The sequence below is a fragment of the Pristiophorus japonicus genome, chromosome 31, assembly GCF_044704955.1.
Source record: "Pristiophorus japonicus isolate sPriJap1 chromosome 31, sPriJap1.hap1, whole genome shotgun sequence".
Classification (NCBI taxonomy): domain Eukaryota; kingdom Metazoa; phylum Chordata; class Chondrichthyes; family Pristiophoridae; genus Pristiophorus; species Pristiophorus japonicus.
Window position 1 is genome coordinate 7,493,747 of NC_092007.1, and position 16,086 is coordinate 7,509,832.

Consider the following 16,086-nt stretch of genomic DNA (forward strand, 5'->3'; position numbering starts at 1 on the left):
GAGAGACTGGAGAAGCTGGGATTGTTCTCCTTGGAGCAGAGAAAGTTAAGGGGAGGTTTGATACAGCTGTTCAAAATCATGAGGGGTTTTGAAAGAGCAAATAGGGAGAAACAGTTTCCTCTGGCAAGTGGTTCATTAACCAGAGATCATCAATTTACAATAATTGGCAAAAGAACTATTTAAAAAAGGAGGGAGACAGAAAGCAGGAAACTATAAACCAGTTAGCCTAACATCTGTTGTTGGGAAAATGCTGGAGTCCATTATTAAGGAAGCAGTAGCAGGACATTTGGAAAATCATAATACAGTCAAGCAGAGTTAGCATGGTTTTATGAAAGGGAAATCATGTCTGACAAATTTACTGGAGTTCTTGGAGGATGTAACGAGCTGGGTGGATAAGGGGGAACCAGTGGATGCGCTGTATTTGGATTTCCAGAAGGCATTCGATAAGGTGTCACATAAAAGGTTTCTGCACAAGATAAAAGTTCATGGGGTTGGGGGTAATATATTAGCATGGATAGAGGATTGGCTAACTAACAGAAAGCAGAGAGTTGGGATAAATGGGTCATTTTCCATATGGCAAACAGTGACTAGTGGGGTGCAACAGGGATCAGTGCTGGGCCCTCAACTATTTACAATCTCTACTAATTACTTGGATGAAGGGACTGAGTGTACTGTAGCCAGATTTGCTGATGATACAAAGATGAGTGGGAAAGCAAATTGTGAAGAGGAAACAAATAATCTGCAAAGGGATATAGACAGGCTAAGTGAGTGGGCAAACATTTGACAGATGGAGTATAATGTGGGAACGTGTAAGGTTATCCACTTTAGCAGGAAAAATAAAAAAGCAAATTATTATTTAAATGGAGAGAGATTACAAGATGCTGCTGAACAGCGGGACCTTGGGGTCCTTGTGCGTGAAACACAAAGAGAGTATGCAGATACAGCAAGTAATCAGGAAGGCAAATGGAATGTTGGCCTTTATTGCAAGTGGGATGGAGTATAAAAGCAGAGAAGTCCTGCTACAATTGTATAGGGAATTGGTGAGGCCACACCTAGAGTATTGTGTACAGTTTTGGTCTCCATATTTAAGGAAGGATATTTTGCATTGGAGGCTGTTCAGAGAAGGTTCACTCGGTTGATTCCTAGATGAAGGGGTTGACTTATGAGGAAAGTTTGAGCAGGTTGGACCCATGCACATTGGAGTTTAGAAGAATGAGAGGTGATCTTATTGAGACGTCTAAGATACTGAGGGGGCTCGACAGGGTAGATGCAGAGAGGATTTGGGTTTGTTATTGTCATGTATCTCACACCACTGTATATAACTGTATCTTACCATGCTATACATGACTGTAACTGGATATGACCTGTAACCACAAGCATACTTTACCACCAGGAGTGCACTTGCAGGAGACACTGCACACCTGTCTCACACAGGTATATAAAGGCAGGTCTCAAGTGTGGCATTCCAGAACTGTGAAATAAAGGTGCAGGTCCTGAGTGACCTTGACTTCAGCATGTGCCTCGTGTAAGTCTGTACTGCAGGGTCAGGACTTTACAGTTATGATCTGGAATACACTGCCTGAAAGGGTGGTGGAAGCAGATTCGATGGGGAGTTTCAAAAGGCAATTGGAGATGTACTTGAAGAAAACTAATTTGCAGGGTTATGGGAATAGCATACATACGAACACTGAAAAATAGGTAATGACCATCTGGTCCATCGAGCCTGTCCCACACAATTGCAATACCTTGTATATCAGGTTATATACTCTCCACCCCACTCGAAACCATGTGATCTCCCGGGAAAGGCAAAAAAACAGATAAACAACCCAGGCCAATTTGGGGGGGGAAAAATCTGGGAAATTCCTCTCTGACCCATCTAGATGATCGAAACTAGTCCAGGAGATCACTCTGACCATTAAATTCCCTGCAGTGCCGGCCTTGTGTAAGAGGTGATCTCTGCCACATCCAGAAACAATTCCAGCTTTCACTTGAAGGAATTCAATGAGTCTGCATCCACCACATGAGAGGGCAGCTTGTTCCAAAGGTCTAGTATTCTCTGGGAAAATAACCTGAGACGTGGGAATAAATTGGACAGCTCTTTCAAAGAGCCGGCACAGGGACAACAGGCCAAATTGACTCCTTCCGTGCTGTAGGATTCTATGATTGCAAATGATAAAGCACGCTGGATAACCTATTCCTATGATTTCTATGCTCTTTTGAATATGATTCATATGGATCAGTTTGTAGAACTCTGACCTCTGAATCAGGGGTCCTGGGGATGGTAGGGGAGAGTGGGGAGCTGGGGTACACACTCCCCGATAATCCCCACCTCTGCCCACTGTGTGCCCAACTCCAGTGCACAAACCCAGTCCTTTATTTACAATTAGGAGAGGAGAGGGGATATATTGTAAAAGGGAATGACATTTGTTTAGGAGTTGATGTTTGAGACCTGTATAAGATGCCAGAGCAGACACACACAAATAAAAGCCCTTTCTCCATTCCTGCCTCTTCCTCGCAACATGTTGGTTTTATTCATCAAACAATCCCAACGCTGAAAAAACAAAAGGCGGAAGTGAGAAATAGACTTGGGGGATTTCCAAAACCCGGACAGTTAGTTTCTGTTTCGCAAGTTGTTCGATTTGCAACTGCGCTGTGAATCCAGACATGGGGAGCTGTAAGTTTATAACGTTTCACTGTCACTGCGATCGTACTCTCGTCTTTAAAAACATATAATTTAATGCATTCAACTTTCATTTCAGGGTTTTCAACGCCGGACATTTCAAGGTTTTCAAAAGACGATGCCATTCACTATCCGACTTTCGACAAAGGGTAGGCCGCTTTAATCAGGAAGTGCCTTTCTGCAGCAGACACACCGATAGGAAAATGATTATTTTGTTCAAACACATTAATCTTGAGATCTAACTCTTTCCTCTCTTCCTGTTCTTTGACAGAACCCTGGATTCTCTGAGGGGCAAACTGTGCGACTACAACCCTCCCAAACGATGTCCGGACTGTGTAAACATCTTGCTATTCGGCATGGTGGGGGCTGGTAAATCGGCCACCATTAATACATTCCTCTCAGCTCTGGATCCACATGGAAGAACGATGGACTGTGTCCCGACTGGGAATGATCCCCGCTCTCTCACACCCGAGGTACCTACTGCCTGTTTTTCAATATTCATTCTTAGAATGTGGACATTGCTGGCAAGTTTGGCATTTATTGCCCATCCTTAGTCACCCTGAGACAATTGAGTGTACACCTCAGAGGACAGTTAAGGGTCAACTACGTTAGTGTGGGTCTGGAGTCATATAGACCGGGTCAGAACGGCAGGTTTCCTTCCCGAAAGGATATTCGTGAACCAGAAGGGTTTTAACGACAGTCCGACAGCTTCATGGTCACTTTTACTGAGATCAGCATTTCATTTTGAGATTTTAAAAACTGAATTCAAATTCTCAAACTGCCCACAGAGGGATTTGAACTCGCATTCTCTGGATTATTGTTCCAGAACTCTGGATTATTGGTCCAGCAATGTAATCACTACGCCACCGTACCCTTACTGAGGGAGCGCCGCACTGTTGGAGGGGCAGTACTGAGGGAGCGCCGCACTGTTGGAGGGGCAGTACTGAGGGAGCGCCGCACTATCGGAGGGGCAGTACTGAGCGAGCGCCGCACTGTTGGAGGGGCAGTACTGAGGGAGCGCCGCACTATCGGAGGGGCAGTACTGAGGGAGCGCCGCACTGTCGGAGGGGCAGTTCTGAGGGAGCGCCGCACTGTCGGAGGGGCGGTACTGAAGGAGTGCAGCACTGTCGGAGGGGCAGTACAGAGGGAGCGCTGCACTGTCGGAGGGGCAGTGTTGAGGGAGCAGCGCATTGTCGGAGGGGCAGTACTGAGGGAGCGCTGCACTGTCGGAGGGGCAGTTCTGAGGGAGCGCTGCACTGTCGGAGGGGCAGTGCTGAGGGAGCAGCGCATTGTCGGAGGGGCAGTACTGAGGGAGCGGCGCACTGTCGGAAGGGCAGTACTGAGGGAGCGGCACACTGTCGGAGGGGCAGTACTGAGGGAGCGGCGCACTGTCGGAGGGGCAATACTGAGGGAGCGCCGCACTATCGGAGGGGCAGTGCTGAGGGAGTGCTGCACTGTCAGAGGGGCCATCTTTCAGATGAGACGTTAATCCCAGGTCCTGTCTGCCCTCTCAGTTTGACGTAATGGTGGACACTATTGGAAAAAGAGCAGGGGAGTTCTCCATGGTTTCCTGGGGCCAATATTTATCTCTCAACCAACATCACTAAAACAGATGATCTGGTCATTATCACATTTCTGTTTGTGGGAGCTTGCTGTGCACAAATTGGCTGCCACATTTCCTACTTACAACAGTGACTACACAGCCATAGTGATTTGTGATGTCCTGATGTCGTGAAAGGCACTATGTAAATGCAAGTCTTTAAAAAAATTATTTAACAGCTCAGGTCCTTCAAGTCACACTCGTTGAAGTTTTGGGATCTGTCCGGTTGGAATTCACTGAAGAATGCAAATCAGGCAACGAAAGTGTTAACAATGGTCCTGGAAGGAAGGGTGCCACCAAAAAGCAACGTGAGTTTACCTAACTATTTTACACCATTATAGGGAGTCTCAATAAACTCAAAAAACTCTTTGGCATGTAAAAATGAGCAATATTTACAGGAAGAAAATTCCTATATGTCAGTCATGTCGCCTCTAGTTAGAAAGTTGTGGGCTCGAGTTCCAGTCCAGAGACTTGAACCCATAATCTAGGCTGACACTCCCGGTGCCAGTGCTGAGGGAGGGCTGCACTGTCGGATGTGCCATCTTTTGGATGAAACGTTAAACTGATGCCCTGTCTAACCTTTCAAGTGAACGTAAAAGATCCCATGGCATGATTCAACAAAGAACAGGAGAGCTCTCTCACGTGGCGGGGCCAATATTTATCCCTAAAGCAACCCCTAAATGATAATGTGGTCATGATTCCATTGCTGTGTGTGGGAGCTTGCTGTGTACAAATTGGCTGCTGTATTTCCTATATTACAACAGTGACTGCTCTTCAAAGGTACTTCATTGGCAGTAAATTGCTTTGGGACATCCTGAAGTTGTGAAAGGTGCTATATAAATGCAAGTTCTTTCTTTCCTCTCTCCCTCCCTCTACTCTGGAAGTCGGCTCGGTGCTGTGTGTTATATTCAGAATCACTCCACAAGACTATGCTGTAAGCTCAAACTGATGTGACCTTAGTCTCTTTAATCAAACTCCAGAGTGAAGAAGCAGCATAGCAGACAACCTTTTATACTTGCTTGCATGAGGTGTGCAGGTGACCCTTGGGTCTCCAACAGGTGCGCCCCCTGGTGGCAAGTCTTACACTATTATAAAGTTGACATAAATAACATCACTCTTCCCCACCCCGCCCCCAAAGTCTTAGATACAAGTTATTTACAAGTTGAGGTGATCAGGGGCTCTTCGTTCCTGGGTTGATCGCCTGAGTTGAAGTCCTGGCATGAGTAAGTCGGTCGGATCATTGATGCACTGCATCGCGGCTGGTCTGAATGGTAAGCGAGTGAGGTTGCGTCCGGTAGCTGAGCAGAACCCGAGATAACCGGGTCTGCAAGGAGCCATCCATCACGCGTTTCAAGCTCTGCTTGATGGTTTGGACTGCCCGTTCTGCTTGACCATTGGATGCGGGCTTAAACGGCGCAGACCTGGCATGCTTGATGCCATTGCGGGTCATGAACTCGTTGAATTCCGAGCTGGTGAAACATGGTCCATTGTCACTAACAAGGACATCAGGCAAACCATGGGTGGTGAACATGGCCCGGAGGCTTTCAATGGTGGCAGTGGATGTACATGATGACATGATTACACATTCAGTCCATTTAGAGTAAGCGTCCACTGCTACTAGGAACATCTTTCCTAGAAAGGGGCCAGCGAAATCTACGTGGACCCTCGACCACGGTTTGGAGGGCCATGACCACAGACTCAGGGGAGTCTCCCTTGGTGCATTGCTCAACTGTGAACAAGTGTTACATTGGTGTACGCATGACTCCAATTCCGAGTCAATGCCGGGCCACCAAACGTGCAACCTGGCATTAGCCTTCATCATGACTATGCCTGGGTGGGTACTGTGTAGGTCGCTAAAAAACGTTTCCCTGCCTTTTTTTTGGCAAAACCACGCGATTCCCCCATAGGAGACAATCCGATTGGATGGACATTTCATCCTTGCGTCGGTAAAACGGCTTAATTTCATCTTGCATTTCCCCGGGAACAGCCGACCAGCTCCCATTAAGGACGCAGTTTTTTACTAGTGATAACACAGTGTCCTGGCTAGTCCAGGTCCTGATCTGGCGAGCCGTGACGAAGTGACCCCTCACTCTCAAAAGCATCCAATACAAGAAGCAAGTCTGCGGGTTGCACCATTTCCACCCTGGTGGTGGGCAATGGTAGCTGACTGAGGGCATCAGCACAGTTCTCAGTGCCTGGTCTATGGTGGATTACATAGTCATACGCAGATCATATTAGTGCCCATCTTTGGATGCGGGACGAAACATTGGTGTTAATACCTTTGCTTTCTGAAATCAGCGAAATGAGCGGTTTGTGGTCGGTTTCGAGCTCGAACCGGAGTCCAAATAGATATTGGTGCATTTCCTTAACCCCGTATATGCATGCTTATGCTTCTTTTTCAATCATACTGTAGGCTCCTTCAGCCTTAGATAAATGTTTGGACACATATACAACCGGTTGCAGTTTGTCTGACACATTGGCTTGCTGTAACACACAACCGACCCCGTACGAGGATGCATTACAAGCTAGTACTAAATGTTTACACGGGTCATACAATACAAGTAACTTGTTAGAACATGGCAGGTTTCTGGCCTTATCGAAGGCTGTCTCTTGAGATTTACCCCAGACCCAGTCGTCACCCTTGCGTAGCAATAAATGCAAAGGTTCCAGCAAAGTGCTTGATGTAAGCTGAGTGGACCTAGTGAAATACAAGGTCGACGCTTAGCTTTGATACACCTCTGGACGGACTAAGTGAAATACAAAGTCGACGCCCCGACTAATAGAGATGGCACTTTGATTAGAGGTTCAAAACGGTCTTTATTCACAGGCCTGGGGAGAACTTTCTGAGACCGCTCTCAGATCCGACTCCACCGAGATGTTAGTGAATTTCCTATTTGTACATTTAACAGTCCATCACCTCTGTAGCCTATCCCGCGTGACATCTTATGCTACTCCCTATATTCGCGGTTAATCTTGTTTCTTCTTGTAAGCTTATTTTCTGCTCCTTCTGTCATTGGGGCCTTCCTCTTATGTATTCTTGCAACTTCGTTGCTGTAACAATCGCCCTTTGTTTTTGCCAGATGGCCTTGTCCGATAGCATGTTTTCTTAAGGTAGCATGCTCATGTTAATTCTGTAAGGAAAGCATATCGTGGTTAGTTTTATCAGACTTTAGATGTAAGCCATGTTGCTATCCACACAGTGCATCCTTTACCGTTTAATTGTGCAGACCGGTGCCTTGCCCGAGCAAGTCCTCAAGTCCTCTTAATCATGGATCGATTCGCTATCTCTCATCCCGTTTCACCAAGCGCACTGGTGATATACTATAGCTCAACATATTTATACATAAATTCAAGCGCTACATAAATTTGGTGATTTCAACCCCCCCTTAAGGCCCATTGGTCACCTTGACCCAATATGGCCAGTATTCTACAGTTTAAGATTGTCTAGTGCCCGTCGCCCTGGTGGTACCAACCCAGGGTGTCTGGTACTCATAGTCTCACAATCCTAAACACAGTTTTCATAGTAATTTCTCTCCCATCCTCCCCCAAGTTTGTTGGTGGTTAGCAACAGTTTTCCTTCCTCTTCCTCCTTCTTTACCCGTATAGTTATGGCTCTGGTTAGGTTCTGGTTCTTTTGAAACATAGACAGAGAAACATAGAAAATAGGTGCAGGAGTCGGCCATTCGGGCCTTCAAGCCTGCACCGCCATTCAATGAGTTCATGGCTGAACATGCAACCTCAGTACTCCATTCCTGCTTTCTCGACATACCCCTTGATCCCCCGAGTAGTAAGGACTATATCTAACTCCTTTTTGAATATATTTAATGAATTGGCCTCAACAACTTTCTGTGGTAGAGAATTCCACAGGTTCACCACTCTCTGGGTGAAGAAGTTTCTCCTCATCTCGGTCCTAAATGGCTTTCCCCTCATCCTTAGACTGTGACCCCTGGTTCTGGACTTCCCCAACATCAGGAACATTCTTCCTGCATCTAACCTGTCTAAACCCGTCAGAATTTTAAACGTTTCTATGAGATCCCCTCTCATTCTTCTGAACTCCAGTGAATACAAGCCCAGTTGATCCAGTCTTTCTTGATATGTCAGTCCTGCCATCCCGGGAATCAGTCTGGTGAACCTTCGCTGCACTCCCTCAATAGCAAGAATGTCCTTCCTCAAGTTAGGAGACCAAAACTGTACACAATACTCCAGGTGTGGCCTCACCAAGGCCCTGTACAACTGTATGAACACCTCCGTGCTCCTGTACTCAAATCCCCTCGCTATGAAGGTCATCATGCCATTTGCTTTCTTAACCGCCTGCTGTACCTGCATGCCAACCTTCAATGACTGATGTACCATGACACCCAGGTCTCGTTGACCTCCCCTTTTCCTAATCTGTCACCATTCAGATAATAGTCTGTCTCTCTGTTTTTACCACCAAAGTGGATAACCTCACATTTATCCACATTATACTTCATCTGCCATGCATTTGCCCACTCTCCTAACCTATCCAAGTCACTCTGCAGCCTCATAGCATCCTCCTCACAGCTCACACTGCCACCCAACTTAGTGTCATCCGCAAATTTGGAGATACTACATTTAATCCCCTCGTCCAAATCATTAATGTACAATGTAAACAGCTGGGGCCCCAGCATAGAACCTTGCGGTACCCCACTAGTCACTGCCTGCCATTCTGAAAAGTCCCCATTTACTCCTACTCTTTGCTTCCTGTCTGACAACCAGTTCTCAATCCACGTCAGCACACTACCCCCAATCCCATGTGCTTTACCTTTGCACATTAATCTCTTGTGTGGGACCTTGTCGAAAGCCTTCTGAAAGTCCAAATATACCACATCAACTGGTTCTCCCTTGTCCACTCTACTGGAAACATCCTCAAAAAATTCCAGAAGATTTGTAAAGCATGATTTCCCTTTCACAAATCCATGCTGACTTGGACCTATCATGTCACCTCTTTCCAAATGCGCTGCTATGACATCCTTAATAATTGATTCCATCATTTTACCCACTACTGATGTCAGGCTGACTGGTCTATAATTCCCTGTTTTCTCTCTCCCTCCTTTTTTAAAAAGTGGGGTTACATTGGCTACCCTCCACTCGATAGGAACTGATCCAGAGTCTATGGAATGTTGGAAAATGACTGTCAATGCATCCGCTATTTCCAAGGCCACCTCCTTAAGTACTCTGGGATGCAGTCCATCAGGCCCTGGGGATTTATCGGCCTTCAATCCCATCAATTTCCCCAACACAATTTCCCGACTAATAAGGATTTCCCTCAGTTTCTCCTTCTTATTAGACCCTCTGACCCCTTTTATATCCGGAAGGTTGTTTGTGTCCTCCTTAGTGAATATCGAACCAAAGTACTTGTTCAATTGGTCTGCCATTTCTTTGTTCCCCATTATGACTTCCCCTGATTCTGACTGCAGGGGACCTACGTTTGTCTTTACTAATCTTTTTCTCTTTACATATCTATAGAAACTTTTGCAGTCCGTCTTAATGTTCCCTGCAAGCTTCCTCTCGTACTCTATTTTCCCTGCCCTAATCAAACCCTTTGTCCTCCTCTGCTGAGTTCTAAATTTCTCCCAGTCCCCAGGTTCACTGCTATTTCTGGCCAATTTGTATGCCACTTCCTTGGCTTTAATACTATCCCTGATTTCCCTTGATAGCCACGGTTGAGCCATCTTCCCTTTTCTATTTTTACGCCAGACAGGGATGTACAATTGTTGTAGTTCATCCATGCGGTCTCTAAATGTCTGCCATTGCCCATCCACAGTCAACCCCTTAAGTATCATTCGCCAATCTATCCTAGCCAATTCACGCCTCATACCCTTCTATAAGTTCTGGACCATGGTCTCTGAATTAACTGTTTCATTCTCCATCCTAATGTCGAATTCCACCATATCATGGTCACTCTTCCCCAAGGGGCCTCGCACAACGAGATTACTAATTAATCCTCTCTCATTACACAACACCCAGTCTAAGATGGCCTCCCCCCTAGTTTGTTCCTCGACATATTGGTCTAGAAAACCATCCCTTATGCACTCCAGGAAATCCTCCTCCACCGTATTGCTTCCAGTTTGGTTAGCCCAATCTATATGCATATTAAAGTCACCCATGATAACTGCTGCACCTTTATTGCATGCACCCCTAATTTCCTGTTTGATGTCCTCCCCAACATCACTACTACTGTTTGGAGGTCTGTACACAACTCCCACTAACATTTTTTGCCCTTTGGTGTTCTGCAGCTCTACCCATATAGATTCCACATCATCCAAGGTAATATCCTTCCTAACTATTGCATTAATCTCCTCTTTAACCAGCAATGCTACCACACCTCCTTTTCCTTTTATTCTATCCTTCCTGAATGTTGCCTACGATATCTCCTGCAACAATCCACCAGAACGTATAATGACATTAATAATTGAACTATTACCAGCACGTGCGACATAATCCTAATCCAGGGATGTACGTTACCATTCAGTCCCCAGTTCCAGATCTTCTCATACCAAGGCCGTTCCCTTAAGTCTGTTTCGATGTCTTTAAGTTGTTTCTTTAGATCTTCTATTTTATGATAATGTTTTATAATTTCCTTCCTTCCAGTTCTCCTGTTCATGTAATGCCGGAATTGCCTTGGGCTCTGGTATGACATAAGTTTCAATTTCCCTATTAAGTCCTGTATTATTAAGGGAAAAACTTTTCTCTCCTTGCAGTCTTTGTGGGTGTATATATTGGTGTCCTATCTGTGTAGGTATCTTTGGGTAAAAACAAAAGTTTGGCTGGGGAATGGGACAAGTCAGATCTTGGTATTCATATTTCTGTTCAGTGGTGGTGACACAAAATGTTCAGGTGTTCCTAGGTGCTACCCTTGTTCGGTGTATTCCGCTTGGGTGTATTTTGAGGTTGCAATTAATGGTTCTCGTAAATCCGCACTCGGCTGTGTCTCCCTTGCTGGGGGTGTTTGTGCACACCCATGTCCTTCCCTGGCGGTGGCACCCATCCATCACCACCCTCCTTAAGGTTCCATTCTTCTGGTTATTATCTTCGTCACCTCCCCATATGGCCTTGGTAAGGACACCATGATATTTAACCCAACTCTTCCTCTGTACCTCTCCTATACTAATCACATCATTCAGGGGCTGGCCCTCTTCTGGGAGTTGTGGGATGGCCAATACAAAGCCAATCACCTTAGGCCGTGGGAGCAGACAATTGGCTGCCATTTCACGCCCCTTGCATAGGCTCTTATTTGTGTCGATCCAAGGTTCCAGATCCTTATTAGTAATCCAATCGGGGATCTGTCCATTATTTATTTGCTTCACGTTATGCTGGGCATTGGATAATAGCCATGAGCCATACATGGCGCATACCAATTCCTTATGGGTTTGGCAAGCTGACCCGATCAATAATCGTGTTAATTGTTTCTGCCTTGGGGGGGCTACTATCCTTTCCACCCCCAACAATTGTTTTGCCGTTTGTTCTCCTGTCACTGCCGTTTGTTGGCCAGCTTTAGTATCTTGTTTTAGTAGCTTCTTTCTTTTCGCTTGTAGTTCTTCTACTTCTTCCCCCACTCCTTCTATGTCAAAGCTATTAACTGTTGCCAACCCGGCCGCATATCCTACTCCGGCCATTTCCAATACTCACCGCTTCTTACGTCTAAAAGATTGATTTTCCCTGTGGACCCTCTAATTGTTTCATCCACTGGGAGTCCCATAATTGTTTGGTATAACTATTACACATCGCGGGCATAGCAAAAGTACTCATATCGATAGCAAGTTTAACGATTCCTTGTGCCGCACTAAAATACATCACATCCTGTGTTTTCCTTATTATTAAACCTCTTCATGTCCCTTCTTCCATTGACGGGCATGTTAATGGGGTTGTGGAAGGTTGCGGGGTGGTCGTCGTGGCAGGTGGTAGTTGATGATGGGTGTGCTCCGCAGATCCTCCAGTAACCCTGGCTATTTGGCAGTGCATCGCACATCTCCTCGTTTCCATCCGGGGAGGACACAGGACGGCCACTATTATCGGACCCCCGTTCTACACATTGCACAGCTGTGCACCCACTTTCCCACCCGTTGGTGCTGTTCGTGCATGCCCACGTCTCTCCCGTTGTTGCCGTTTATCCGGTGAAACTAGGGGTGTCCGAGGTACATCCTACACGAACTTGCTATCGATGTGAGTACTTTTGCTATGCCCGCGATGTGTAATAGTTATACCAAACAATTATGGGACTCCCTGTGGATGAAACAATTAGAGGGTCCACAGGGAAAATTATCCCTCTTGGGGCCTTTATTACACCTTTGGCACAGGTTGCGCTGCCGCTTGTGCCGAAAATTAGGGTGGGTGTCATGTCCCCTTTCCTTACCACCGTGCTCGAACCTATCCCTAGAATCGTGATAGTGATGCTCCACTTCTTCTTACGAGTTCGCTATTCCTGCAAGGAAAACAAATGGCCAGTCGTCACCAGCCGGTTAGAATCATTCTATTCTTATCTGCCCCTCTAAACTGCACTGAGATACATTTTCCCCCTTCGCGTTGTTCCTCCCATCGCGTGAATATCTCCATTCCCGATCTACTCATCGGCCTTATATACCTTTAGCTGAGTCCAGTGTTTCCACCTTCCTTTACTCGTTTCGGACTCATCTATACACTCACATATGTAACTATTCATTAATACTTCGTAGGGTCCTGACCACTTGGGTGCTAGCCCTGGTTTGACTGGTATTTTTGCCTTCACTTTGCTACCTATTGCCGGGACCTCCTTGTCATTTTGCGTATCCTGCTCTAGGTCCCGTATAATCTGTTGGTTTTTGGCCTCATGTCTGAGAGCGTGTAATTGTTTAATAAACCTCCTGATCCTCTCCTCCGGTGACGACTCCTTCTGGCAGTGTCATTCCTCGTCCGGTCATTAGTTCAAATGGTGTCAGCCTTGTCGTTCTACTTAGAGTTGCCCTAAGTCTCATTAATATACTTGGAAGTAATTCTGTCCATTCCTTCCCTGTGTCTTCTATTGCTTTAGCTAATGATAATTTCAACGTTCGGTTCATCCTTTCTACCATCCCTGAACTCTGAGGGTGGTATGGTATGTGAAACCTCAGTCTAATACCCAATAGGGCACATGTCTCCTTTATGACCTTTCCCGTAAAGTGCTTTCCCTGGTCTGAATCAATCTGTACCGGGATTCCCCATCGTGGTACTACCTCCTCTGCCATTATTTATGCCACTGTTCTAGCTGTACAATCTCTAGTAGCAAATGCTTCAACCCATCTAGTAAACTGATCTATCATTACCAAACAATAAGTCTTTCCTTTTGATTTTGGTAAGAGTCCAGTGAAGTCTATCTGCAACTTCTCCCATGGGCCTCTTGGTCTCGGCTGATGTCCCCACTTTACCTTGGCAGGTTTCCCTGTGTTATATTGTGCACTTATGTGGCGATGTCTGCAGAATCTGTCCACCGCTTGTTTCATTCCGGACCACCACCAGCATCGCTGGAGCTTGTTCAACATATTGGATATACCTGTGTGTTGTCTACCATGGTATAATTCCATTACCCTTTGCTGTATACAGCTGGGTGTATATATTAATTGATCTTTCCTCCATATTCCCCCCGCCCTTTCTCTTGCTTCTCCTCCTGGGATACTTCCTTATGTAATTTGGATATGTCTATATCCTCTGGCAATGCCGTAATAGCAGATCTGGTTCTGTTCCGATCTCGTTTACTGTCGCAATCTGTTGCTCTACCACCTCTCTGGCTGCGTGATCTGCGGCTCTATTTCCCTTTTCTGTGGGGGATTTCCCCCGCTGATGGGCTTTTACCTTTACTACCGCGGTTTCAGTGGGTAATTCTGAGGTGGCTACTAATTTCTTTACTAAGTCCTCATGCTGTATGCGTTTGCCCCCGAGGAGATGTACCCCTTTCTACTCCAGGCTGCCATATAATCGTGTACTATGCCAAAAGCATAGCGGCTATCGGTATAGATATTCACCCGTTTTCCTTCTGCCTATTTCAATGCTTCTATCAATGCCGTTAGCTCTGCAACTTGTGCTGAATTATCCCCTGGTAATATTCCTTCCCTCTGGAAGGTGCCATCTCCCACTACCACAGCCCAGCCTGTCCATGGTGTCCCGTTAACATATTTACGGAACCCGTCCACATATAACTCTAAGTCTGGTTCCATCAAAGGTAACTCCCTGATCATATCTACATACTCTAATTCCTCTTCACTGGTGCAGCAGTGTTCCTCTCCTTCCATTCCCATCATAGATGGCGAGTTTTGGCTCATATCTCTAACTATCTGTACAGATTTATCTTTGGGTAACAGAACAGCCTTCCGGCCGTTCGAGACGGTTTTTAATCGTCCGGTGTTCAACAATTCCACTAAGGTGTGTTGTGTATGTATCACAATATCCCCCGTCATTACGACGGGTTCACTCACTTTGTGCACCGTGGTCAGTAAATCAATCACGGCAGCACATCTTGGCATGCCAGCCACTATTGGGGATCTTCGTGCCGAATAGTAGGCTACGGGTCTCATGTAATCCCCATGTTTTTGCGCTACCACCGCACTGTAATGTCCCCCATGATTGTGACAAAAGATATGATATGGCCTCCCCATGTCGGGTAACCCTAAGGCTGGTGCGGCAGTTAGTGCTTGTTTTGGCTTAGTAAAGGCCCCCACCTGCAAATCTGTCCATTCAATGGGTTCCTCTGCAGCTTTTCCCCTTTGGTCAATTCATACAGGGGTGCAGCTAGTTGTGAAAACCCCTCAATAAAGTTTCTGCTGTAATTAAATAGTCCCAGGACTTGTCGCATTCCCCTTACATTGACAGGTTTGGACATACCGTTTATGGTCCTTTTCCAATCTTCTGGCATGGCTCTCTTGCCCATGTTAATATGATAGCCCAGATAGGTTACCTCTGGTTTCCCTACTTGAGCCTTGCTGGGGTTTATTTTAAATCCTGCACCCTGGAGTGCCTTCAGAATCTTGGACAATGCCCTTGAGTGTTTTTGGAAGCTATCAGTAAATCGTCGACATACTGTAACACGGTACTGCCGTCCTCCTCTAGTTCTACTTCCTCCAGGGCCCTGGCCATGTGTTGATGGAATATAGCTGGACTATTATGGAACCCTTGGGGGACCCTCGTCCAAGTATATTGTTTCCCATTTCGTGTGAAGGCAAATTTCTCTTGCGATTCCTTGTCCAATGGTATGGATCAGAATCCGTTTGCAATGTCTAGTAATGTAAACATTTTGTGTTCTGGTTTTAGCCCATTACAAATTGTAGCTGGGCTTGCTCTATCGGGTATTCCTTTGGGGTCACCTTATTTAATGCCGTATAATCAATTGTCAGTCGATATGATACATCTGGTTTCTTCACTGGCCATACTAGGGAATTAGTTTCGGATATAGTTTCCCGTAAGTGTCTCTGTTTGGTTAATTCCAACACTATGGGCCCAAGTTTCCACATGATTTGCGCCTGATTTTTAGGAGCAACTGGTGGAGAACGGACTATCTTAGAAATCGCAATTCTCCACATTTTTTTTTCTGCAGTTCTAGTCAGGTAGAACAGTTCCACTTTGGAACAGAATTTTTTCTTCAAAAGGGGGCGTGTCCGCCCACTGACGCCTGATTTCCAAGTTTCCACAGTGAAAACGTACTCCAAACTAACTTAGAATGGAGCAAGTGAAGATTTTTGTAGAACTGAAAAAACCTGTTCTACACATAAAAAAATCAGGCGCAGGTTACAAATTAGGCGACCAGAAGGAGGTGGGGGGAAGGGAAGTCATTAAATTCTAT

General features: G+C 45.8%; 1 protein-coding gene across 2 annotated transcripts in view; it reads left to right on the forward strand.

Annotated features, from left to right (window-relative positions):
- Nucleotides 1-2,619: 2,619 nt before the first annotated feature.
- LOC139240386 (interferon-induced protein 44-like) overlaps nt 2,620-16,086 on the forward strand; it is a 38,494-nt gene continuing 25,027 nt past the window's right edge. For both annotated transcript variants that reach the window (XM_070868881.1, XM_070868879.1), the window contains exons 1-4: nt 2,620-2,674; nt 2,760-2,829; nt 2,952-3,153; nt 4,460-4,588. In XM_070868881.1, the coding sequence (XP_070724982.1) occupies nt 2,665-2,674; nt 2,760-2,829; nt 2,952-3,153; nt 4,460-4,588 (411 nt within the window). In that variant the 5' untranslated portion in view covers nt 2,620-2,664. The remainder of the gene's footprint in view (nt 2,675-2,759; nt 2,830-2,951; nt 3,154-4,459; nt 4,589-16,086) is intronic.